General features: G+C 41.0%; 1 protein-coding gene across 1 annotated transcript in view; it reads left to right on the top strand.

Annotated features, from left to right (window-relative positions):
* The window catches only part of OPHN1 (oligophrenin 1), a 443,853-nt gene that overhangs the window by 241,539 nt on the left and 190,613 nt on the right, over positions 1-11,701 (top strand). Inside the window, exon 4 of the mRNA XM_003802239.2 lies at positions 6,333-6,394. Within this exon, the coding sequence (XP_003802287.1) occupies positions 6,333-6,394 (62 nt within the window). The remainder of the gene's footprint in view (positions 1-6,332; positions 6,395-11,701) is intronic.

Here is an 11,701-nt window from a genome sequence, read left to right as displayed (position 1 = left end):
GCCTGCCACAACACCTGGATATTTTTTGGTTGCAGCCATCATTGTTGTTTGGCAGGTCCGGGATGGATTCAAACCCGCCACCTTAGGTGTACGTGGCTGGTGCCTTAGCCACTTGAGCCACAGGCGCCGAGCCTTTTTCCCCTTTTCTGAGGCAGTTTTCTTATTCATTATGCATCATATCTGAAGAGAGGATAAAAACCTTCTCTTTAATGATTTCCTCCTCCTTAATGATTATTCTCTCCCACTGCATTCTAATGGACAGTCTGATCTTATTGGAAAAATTCTTATGTTTTTCTCTGTCAACAGCAAGAGTTTGTTTTCAGAAGGTGCTGTATGACTTTTGGTTAAAAATGTACCAGTAAGTGGTCTTAGAGGATCTCATTACTCTAATTCAGAAATTACCATTGCCCAAACCTTCTGCATTTATCCTTGAAACATTTCTTTTGGCTCAGCACCTGTGGCTCAAGTGGCTAAGGTGCCAGCCACATACACCTAAGGTGGCAGGTTCAAATCCAGCTCAGGCCCACCAAAAACAACAATGATGGCTGCAACCAAAAAATAGCTGGGCATTGTGGCGGGTGCCTCTTGTCCTAGCTACTTAGGAGGCTGAGGCAGGAGACTTGCTTGAGCCCAGGAGTTGGAGGTTGCTGTGAACTGTGATGCTACAGCACTCTACCCAGGGGGATAGCTTGAGGCTCTGTCTCAAAAAAAAAGAAACATTTCTTTTTTATTTATTAAATTATAACTGTGAACATTGATTCATTTAAGGGGTTAGGTGTACTGATTTGATATACAATGTGAAATGCTTACACTGAACTGATTCTCACTATAGACATGCACAAAGAAGAATGAATATGAGAAATTTAGGGAAAGAAAACACCATGAAGGGGGTATTTGGAAACTGGATGGACATAGAAAAGGATATGGTACCCATACTTCAGCTGTGACTGGAGACTACTTGTGTTCTTAAAGCTGTAGAGAGGGCATTGAAATATAGTCTCCTTCTGACTATTCATCTACTTGTGTGACTTTGGACAAGTTAATTCCAGTCTTTGGTTGAGCCCCAGTTTTCTTGTGAATAAAATGAGGTAGTTGAACAAAGATACATCATCTGTAAAAGACCTTGAGCTTTTTATTTTATTTTTTATTTTTACTTCTTGCAGTTTTTGGCCAGGGCTGGGTTTGAACTCGCCACCTCTGGTATATGGGGCTGGCGCCCTACTATTCTGAGCCACAGGCACTGCCCAGACCTTGAGCTTTTTAGATAGCAAGTGAACAGAATGTAAAGGCTATCTTGACTTTGCTATGTACTTCTTGCCTGATACTTCTGAGGTCTGCTGATCAATAAATAAATATATGATTAGGCCTTTTAGAATCCAGACACTGAACAATGAGTTTTTTTTTCTTTTTTTGAGACAGAGTCCCCACTATGTGGCCCTTGGTAGAGTGCAGTGGTGTCATAGCTCACAGCAACCTCAAACTCTTGGGCTTAAGTGATTCTCTTGCCTTAGCCTCTCAAGTAGCTGGGACTACAGACACCTGCCACAATGCCTGGCTATTTTTTGTTGCAGTTGTTATTGTTGTTTTAGCTGACCCTAGCTGGGTTTGAACCTGCCAACTTTGTTGTATATGGCTGGTCCTATAACCACTGTGCTACAGGCACCAAGCTGAACAATGAGGTTTTTATTGACTTGGTAACTTAATTTTTTTCCTTGTGACAAGATCTCTTACTCTGTAACCTGGGCTGGAGTGCAGTCTTTTGATCATAGCTCACTATGGCCTCAAATTTCTTGGCATAAGTGATCTTCGTAACTCAGCCTCTGGAGTAGCTAGGATGACCAGCGTGTTGCACCTCACCTGTCTAATTAAAAATATATTATTAAAATATATTTTTTTTATAGATGAGGTACCATTTTGTTACCCAGCCTGGTCTTAGAACTCTTTGGCTCAAGTGATCTTTCATTCTTGGCCTTGCAAGGTGCTGAGATTACAAATGTGAGCCATGGACCCTAGTGGGCAACTTAATTTTAAAGTGTTTTGACAATTATTGAAGCTTACTGAAGCTGTAGTTGATTGATTTTTTTTTTTTTTGAGACACAATCTCAAGCTGTCACCCTAGGTAGTGTGCTTTGGTGTCATAGCTCACAGAAACCTCCAACTCTTGGCTTCAAGTGATCCTCTTCCTTCAGTTTTTCTATTTTTAGTAGAGATGGGATCTTACTTTTGCTCAGGCTGGTCTTGAACCCGTGAGCTCAAGCTGTCACCCATGTTGGCCTCCCAGAATGGTAGTATTACAAGCGGGAGCCACCGTGCCTGGCCAAGTAGTTGACCGAAATTAAGAATCAAAAAGTTCTGATAAAAAAAAAAAAACAACTCATTGGCATTGGTGGAGAAAGGACCTCCAATAAAGTAAATGCTTCATAAAAGCAACAAAAGCACCATGATGGGGGTTTTTGGAAACTGAATGGACATAGAAAAGGTTATGGTACCCCCCAAAATTTTCAAAATCAACTTTTTAAGAACTCTGGAAATTGACCAAATTATTACAATATAAGTCATATTTATTAAAGATAAATGGATTAATAATGGAGAGAACAGTGAGCTTCACAAAATTTTAACTTGCCTTGTTCTGACTTTTTTTTTTTCTTCAGCTCTACATTAACATTGAAAATTAACTCCACATAATCATGGAAAGTGCACAATCTTGGAAAACATGAAAACCACCATTGTAACAGTCATGGGAGAGGGCTAAAAATGTGTGAAGTTACCTAAAATCTGGGAAATATAATTTACAGGGCCTATGTTATTTGAACTGATTCAGAGCCTTCTCATTTTAAATGGTTTTTCCTTCAGGCCATTTGTAGCTACTGTTTTCTATTGTGTTTTGTCATAGGCAGCAAAAAGAATAAAAAATCAGGGGCAGTGTCCATAGCTCAGTGGGTAGGGCGCCGACCACGTACACTGGGGCTGGCGGGTTTGAACCTGGCCTGGACTTGCTAAAACAACAGTGACAACTGCAACAACAACAACAAAATAGCCAGGTGTTGTGGCAGGCACCTGTAATCCCAGCTACTTGGGAGGCTGAGGCAAGAGAATCGCTTAAACCCAAGAGTCTGAGGTTGCTGTGAACTGTGACACCATGATGCTCTACCTAGGGTGACAGCTTCAGACTCTGTCTCAAATAATAATAATAATGATAATGATAATAATAATAATGATAGAACATCAAACAAAAACCTGAACAATAGACCTAAAAGGAAAAAGTGGACAATGAGGTATGATTTGAAAGCTATGAAAAGCCATGGGATATTCCTAGATGTGCAGGAGGTCATGTACATGTGTAGAGCATTGCACATGTCCAGGATTTGTACCTGTCCATAACAAATCTGGGAAGCTTCTAATCACTCACTTCTGGCACCTCTATGAAAGCATGAAGTGAAGACTAAGGTACAGTTTCAAAGTGCCCGGTTTAGTTTTAAAGGCACACTGCAAAATGCACCCAGAGCACTTCACCACTGGCTGGAAACACTTTAAAGAAATCTTTGTCCAATCAGTTGTGGAGCAGTAACCTATCTGACTAGAGATTTTAGAGGTTTCATGTAATGAAGAATAACATATTTTTATAGAGTTAGTCCACAGAGTCTCTAAATAGCAGTGGCAAGAGTAAGACACCCTGGAGATGGAGGGGGTTCCTGATATCCATAGTTGCAATACTACATTATTTCTTTCTTTCTGTTTTATTTATTTATTTATTTATTTTTGAGACAGAGTCTCAGTATGTCACCCTCAGTAGAGTGCTATGGTGTCATGGCTCACAGCAACCTCTAACCCTTAGGCTTAAGCAATTCTCTTGCCTCAGCCTCCCAAGTACCTGGGACTACAGGCACCTGCCACAATGCCTGTTTTTTTTTTTTTTTTTTCTTGCAGTTGTCATTGTTGTTCAGCTGGCCTGGGCTGGGTCTGAACCCATCAGCCTTGGCGTGTGTGGCTGGTGCTGTAACCACTGTGCAATGGACGCTGAACCTGTATTTTTTATTTTTTCTGAGACAAGGTCTCACTCTGCCTCCATAGGTAGAGTGTAGTGGTGTCTTTATAGCTCACTACAGCCTCAAACTCCTGAGCTCAAGAGATTCTTCTCCTACCTCAGCCTCCTAAGTAGTTAGGACTGCAGATACGTGCCAACACACCTATCTACTTTTTCTATTTTTAGTGCAGATGAGGTCTCATTCTTTCTCAGGCTCCTCTCCTGAGCTCAAGGGATCTTCCCCTTTCCGCCTCCCAAAGTGCTAGGATTACAGTCATGGACCCCCAGGCCACATTATGCAAATGTTTATTTTTCAACCCAAGACTCAGAGACATACAAAAAATAGTAAAAAATTGCCCATGGATAAGGAAAATAAAAAGAATCAGTAGAGGCTCAGCGCCTATGGCTCAAGTGGCTAAGGTGCCAGCCACATACACCTAACGTGGCAAGTTCGAATCCAGCCCAGGCGTGCAAAACAACAATGACAGCTGCAACCAAAAAATAGCTGGGTGTTGTGGAGGGCACCTGTGGTCCCAGCTCCTTGGGAGGCTGAGGCAGGAGACTCGCTTGAGCCCGGGAGTTGGAGGTTGCTATGAGCTGTGATGCCATGGCACTCTACCCAGGGGGACCGCTTGAGGCTCTGTCTTAAAAAAAAAAGAAAATCAATAGAAACTGTTTCTGAGGAAGCCCTGACATTAGCTTTAAATTAGCTATTTCTTTATTTCTTTATTTTTTGTATCAGATTAATATGAGGGTATTAACAATTAGGTTACATTGTTTGTGTTTGTTAGGTTAAGTCCAAGTTGTAGTTGAACTCTTTAGCCACAGTGTGTGCTGTATACCCTTACATTGTAACTATTAAGTGAGAGTTTACCAATCCCCCTTTTTCCCCTGTCACTTCTTCTTCCTCCCTGCTAATTTAATTGTGATTTTCTCTCCTTTGATCATGTGGGTGTGTAGTTGTTTAAATGTTGGTTTCATATTAGTATTGAGTATACTGGATACTTGCTTTTCCATTCTTGTGATACTTTACTAAGGTGAATGTTCTTCAACTCCATCCAGTTTAATACAAAAGATGTGTAAAGTCTTTTTTATGGCTGAATAGTATTCTATGATATATGTACACATACCATAGTTTATTAATCCATTCATGTGTTGATAGACACTTGGTTTGATCAAAATCATGTTGAAATATGATCTAACCCCAGTGAGAATAGCCCACATCACAAAGTCTCAAAACTGCAGATGCTGACATGGCTGTGGAGAGAAGGGAACACTTTTACACTACTGGTGGGAATGCAAACTAATACAACCTCTTTGGAAAGTAGCATGAAGAATCCTCAAAGAGCTAAAAGTAAACCTTCCATTTGATCCTGAAATCCTATTACTAGGTAGCTACCCAGAAGAAAAAATTCATCCTATCATTCCTACCATGAGGTCAATTTGCTATTTAAACATGTATTTAAATAAATAAGTGAAACAATGTCTACAGAATTAAAGGAAAGAATAAAAACAAAGAAAAATATCACTGGAAAGATGGAATTTTTTAAAATTAAATCAACTAAATCTTAGATCAAAAGTAGAATAAACAAAATAAAAAATACACTGAAGGGTGTCAACATGAGATTTATACTGAGAGAAGAAATCATTTGGAAATTTAAAGATGAGTGAATTGAGAGTATTTAATCTGAGGAAAATAAGAATAATCTCAAATTTCAGTATGCTAGAACTGCCATTCCTTACACAGCAAAAAACCTATTGCCTGTTACCTAAAGGTTTTGGTTATTTGTGAAACGAGATAAGTCACAGCACAGTGATTTTTCAACTGGTGTGCCGTTAGAGGATCTTAGGTGTGCTGTAAATATTTCTAAAGATCATCAATTAAGTTATTTTTGAAAGAAGTTCAAAGCACAGTAACTATACTCTTTCTTTTACTCTTTTTTTTTTTTTTTGGATCAACATAATTAAAGTGTGCCGTGGAAGTTTAACTGTAGGTTCAAGTGTGCCCTGAGATTAACAGAAAAAAAAAAAAAAAAAAAAGGTTGGACAACACTGTCCTAGCAATACCTAAGAGTGGCTCTAAGAATTAAATAAAATATTAGCTATGAAAGAACTCTTTGAGTATGAGGATTAGCAAAAAAGGAAAGAAAAAAAAATGTTTTCAACAGGTACTGAATGTATTATTATGTTGGCATTAGATTTTATACCTTCTAGTCCTTTGGGCTTTGGGCATTGATCCCTACTTCATGTTGCACAGATCTCTGTCTACCATAATTAATTTGCTTTACTTTTTATTCTCTCATTCCAGCTGAGTCCTTCAAGGAATTTGCTGAGTTGCTCAATGAAGTAGAGAACGAGAGGATGATGATGGTAGGTCACTAACACTGTTACTAAAGTTGAGATCATGGCTGATATTGGGGATTTTTTTTCCAGTTCTTTATCCTAGGATTGATTCTGTGCTGGTACAGTTTCTATATCATGGCTTTCTGGTGCTATAAAAATAGGCAGTAAATCTGGATATTCTATATTAAGCTGCCATTCTTGAGTTTGTCATTAGGTAGAGGGGAATTAATATACAAATTCTATCCTTATTCATTTCAATGAAAAATAATTTCATGGTAGATTCAAGTGCGTTGTTGAACATAGTGACAAAAATTATGGCCTTTAGTATTCTCAACCAAATTATCAACTTATTATTCTGTTTCTCTGCTATCAGAAATAATATGTGATTTGTTTATATTGGATGAATGATTGTTTTATTGAAATCTATGTTAAAATGGTTCCTTATATTTAAAGTTGGCTTTTAAAAAGAATACTGTAGCTTTTAGTTTTTTTTTTTTTGAGACAGGTCTCACTTTGTGCCCTGAGTATAATGCCTTGGTGTCATAGCTCACAGCAACCTCAAACTCTTGGACTCAAGTAGTCCTCTTGCCTCAGCCTTCATGAGCAGCTGGGACTACCAGTGCCCCCCATCGCCACCGTGTCCAGCTAACTTTTCTTTTTTTTTTGAGACAGAGCCTCAAGCTGTCACCCTGGGTAGAGTGCTGTGGCTTCATGGCTCACAGCAACCTCTAACTCCTGGGCTCAAGCGATTCTCCTGCCTCTGCCTCCCAAGTAGCTGAGATTACAGGGGCCTGCCACAATGCCCGGCTATTTTTTGGTTATAGGCATTATTGTTGTTTGGCAGGTCCAGGCTGGATTCGAACCTGTCAGCTCAGGTGTATGTGGCTGGCGCCTTAGCTGCTTGAGCCACAGGTGCCGAGCCACCAGCTAATTTTTCTATATGTAGTGTCTGACTCTTGTTCATGCTGGTCTCGAACTCCCTAGCTCAGGTGATCTATCTGCCTCAGCCTCACAGACTGCTAGGATTACGGTGTGAGCCACTGCACTTGGCATACAGATTTCAATTTTTAGTCAAGTTTTACTTTATAGAAAAATTAAAGGCTAGGTGTGATGGCTCATGCCTTTACTCCTAGCACTCTGGAAGGTCGAGGTGGGTGGATTGTTTGAGCTCAGGATTTCAGACCAGCCTGAGCAAGAGTGAGACCTTACCTCTACTAAAAACATAAAAACTAGCTGGGCATGTTGGCCTCTGCCTATAGTCTTAGCTACTCAGGAGGCTGAGCCAAGAGGATTGCTCAAACCCAAGAGTTTGAGGTTGCTGTAAGCTATAATGCCATGATACTCTACCTAGGGCAACAGAGTGAGACTCTGTCAAATAAATAAATGAATAAATTTTATTTAGAGAAACTGAGAGACCAACACAGGTGTTTTCCCTGGAACTTCATGAATGGCCCCATAGCTAATTCACACTTCACTAAAAGTTCACTTCTCAGAGTTTGTGGATTGGTGCCCGTGTTTTTTTCAAAGGCATTCGCCCTCATTTCATTCAGATACCACTAGAAAGTTTAACTGTACTGCTCTTTAGCACTGTTTCTGAATCTCTATTTATCCAATAACAGAGGTTTCAAATATTAAAGAAGGATTCATCTTTTGAGATGTTTTTCTCACCCTTCTTTCAGACTCCTTGCCATGTGGCTGAATCATTTTCTTCTGTCTTTAATTATGCTGTGGTCTTTTATCAGTAAAACTTTTCAATCATGTACTGAGTATTTGCTCTCATTTCCCACTTAATTCCAAGAATGCTAACAAAGTTAAGCTTAATGAGGGCCTTTCACACTATGCCGGGAATTCATTGCTTGATTGCACCTCTCCCATTTCCTGGGGCTGTAGTAAAAGAACTTGGATCTGGATAATGTGGGAAGTGCTACATAGCTGTTCATCCTTCGTAAAAGAAGAGGCTAAAATAAGCTTTGGAATAATGGGAAGTAAGTTCAGAGCCTTGGAATGCGACAGTTTCCCATAAATGAAAATAAATTTTGGCAGGAACTATGGAGGGAAATAATGAGGAAGAGAATTTCAGCTGTAAGGTTCTCAATGGTTTTATCCTGGGGGAACTTGTATTCCCTCCTAAGATGGTCTTTAAATGCTTTTATGACTCTAAAGGGGACCCTGTTGCCAGTGTGAAAGGAGTGTTTTTGAGGGCTGCCACAATTGACTTAAAGAGGTCCGTAATATTTCAGTGTATCCTCATTGCTTTCTGTTAGTAATTTGTTTACCAACAAAGATTCCTGAGTAATCCTGCATTATTGTACTGAATACCTTCTCTATTTTGCTCAACACATTATCCATTGATAATTTGGCCTTTATTTAGTCCAAATATGATTATTTTAACCCACTAATGTGTTTATAATTTCACTCCTCAGTGTGGACATTCTGATTTAAGATAAGATGTAGGAGTTTTTTAATTTTTTCCTTCTAATGATCTCCTAAAATGTATGCAGTGATTAGAAAGGTGATTAAAGCCCAAGTTTACTTAAGGGCATTTTTGGAGTGTTTGCTACACTTCTAAGAGGTTTAAGAATAAAACAGAAAAAAGAGCCAATCCTCAATGACCTTTTCTTATGTTCCTTCCTCTCTCTTCTGGCAGAAAAAGTCTAATAATACTGAGTGTTAAAGAGAGGAAAAGCTTCAGAGTGTCTATTTGTGGTAAAGGAGACTAGGTACAGTAGTGCTTTTGGAGGAAGACGAGGCCCAATGGAGAGAAAGAGCACCCAAACACCATAGTTATAAGAGGAAGGCTTTATTCATTGGCCAGGAGCTTACGGCAAAGAAGATTTCCAAATGGCCACGCTCCCCGACTGGCTTGGTCTGTCCCTTTTATTGACAGTCAAAAAGTTCCACCCCTTCCCATTGGCCAGTTTGAATCAAGCGGGAGATGCTACTCCAGCCCCTACAGAACTACAGGATTTCACAGAACTTGGAAATTTCCAGGTTCCAGGAAGTTAAGCCTATAATTTCCTAAGAGCTGAGTCACCATGGAGAGGGCCCTGCAGGTGCATCCTCGTGGTCTCCCTGAGAAGACCTGTCCTCCCAGACCTTGCCCTTCTCAGGTATCCTCTCTCATTCCCCCCTTTTGAGACTCCAATATATTTTTAATTTGGGGTCTCAATATGAGCTTGTTTCTGTAGGTGCTGATATTAATTACTTTTTAGCACTAAGGTTTTAGGGACTGTGACTTTTCTTGGGTTCTCTACTCAGGCCTTAATAGTACCATGGTGGTGGGCTGACATACATATAAGTTTTACTTTTCCCTGCGACATTTTCCCTCTCTTTTCTCAAAGTTCAAAGTCCAATTAAGACAAGTCCCTTGAGGAGTTTCCTCAGGCTTCAGCCATACGTTGACCAGCCAGCTCCCAGTATGTGGCTGGAGCAGGGCATGTTGACTGTCTTAAAAGTTACCTTTACTTTCCAAGGGGCAGTGAAGTTCTATTCAGCCAACTGTGATGACTCCAGGTGAGGATTCCTTCCACCTTCACTTTTATGCATGTGATCAGGATGATGGTGTAAAGTCCTTTCTACCTTGGTTTCAGGGGGACCATTTCTAGACCTAGACTTGGCCCCCTTGAATCTCCAGAAAGGATGTACAGACACAAAAGACTAAGCAGAATATGTTTAATTACCCCAGTGGAGACTTTTCTTGCTACTCTTTCTAGGGTTTTTGTCTTTTCAGTTCAGTCTTAGTTCTTTTAGGAATTCCTGCTCAATTGCAGAGAATTGACAGAGGCCTCTTTGAACAATACCAGTGGCAAGGCCTGTATCTAAGTAAGCTTTGCTTTCTGGCAGAGTTTACCAATTTCTCCTCTTGTGGTCCTGTCCATATATTTTATCCTGTCTAAGCTTTGAGGCCTGTAAGTTATTCAAAGCTTTAGCTTATTATTTGCACTACTTCTATTAAGAAGGCTAGCCTGTTGTCAAATTTAAACCAGAGTGGCAACCTAATCCATGCTGTGATTTCTCTGGGCAATACTTTTGCTAATTCAGGAGACCTTTTTATCCTGGTGGGGAAGGCTTTTACCTATTCCAAGTCTGATAGATCATTACCAGCAAGTACTTGTTCCCTCTAAACCTGGGCATTTCAGTAAAGTCTACTTGGAAGTCCTCGAAGGGTGTTGCTCAATATGACTGGATTCCTGGGGGTTCCGTCAGTCCTTGGCACGCGTTGAACCACTTGCGGGTGACATACTGTAGACTGACAGTTTTGGCCAGGGCTACCAGGTGGAAGATGTAGAAGTACCAGCTCAACACCTTCGTCAAGTACTCCTGTCACTATGATGGCTCCTAGTATCTGGGGACTGTTACTTGTCCGTTTGGCATCTTTGCCCATTCTCCCTCTGCTTCCTGGCTCCCCTCTGCTGCCAACCATTTCTTCTCCTTCCAGAAATAGATAGGTGAGATCTCTGGAACCCACGGGATGAGGGGAGCCACTCGTGACACCTTGCACCGTCACATAACTGCTTCCATCAACATACATGTCCCAGTCTGCATCTGTCCAAGGCTGGTCACGCAAGTCAGGTCTGCTAGAGTACACAGTATCTATAACTTCCATACAGTCATGCTCAGTCTTTCTTCCACTGGCTGGAAGGAATGTGGCTGGGTCTAAGGTGTTCTTACATTAGAGAGTCAAAAATATCCTTTAAAGTGACCACAGAGTGGGGTACTTTTACTCTGTGATCCTGCCCTAGAGTCAGCTTATCGGCTTCTTGCATGAGGAGAGCAGTAGTGGCTATAGCCCGTAAGCAGGGTGGCCATCCTTTTGCCACTCCATCTAACTGCTTAGAGAGGTAGGCTACAGGCCTTGGCCAGGACCTAACCAGCTGGGTTAACATACCCACAGCCATCTTATCTCTCTCTGAGACATACAGAGTGAAGGGCTTGGTTAGGTCTGGCAATCCCAGTGCAGGGCAGTCGTTAGCCCCATCTTTAGCTGGGAGAGGGCACATTCCTGTTCTCTCTTCTCCACTCTAAGGGCTTTCTTTCCTCTCCTTTAGTTGCCTCATACAGAGGTCTAGCCAAGATGGCAAAGTTGGGGATCCAAAGATGACAGAAACCGACTGCGCCTAGGAATTCCAGAACTTGCCTTCAGCTTTTGGAGATGGGGAGGCGACTAATGATTTGCTGCTTCTCCCTGCCTAGATTCCTCCCTCCCTGCTGGATAATAAATCTTAGATAAGGTACTTGCTGCTGGCAGATCTGAGTCTTTTGATTAGAAATTTTATAGCCACATACCTCTGGATGTTACAATAGGCAGCCTGTACCTTGAGCACAGCCCTGGGG

Source organism: Otolemur garnettii, unplaced genomic scaffold (assembly GCF_000181295.1).
Source record: "Otolemur garnettii isolate 467f Iridium unplaced genomic scaffold, OtoGar3 scaffold00241, whole genome shotgun sequence".
Classification (NCBI taxonomy): Eukaryota; Metazoa; Chordata; class Mammalia; order Primates; family Galagidae; genus Otolemur; species Otolemur garnettii.
This window is presented reverse-complemented; position numbering and strand designations above follow the sequence as displayed.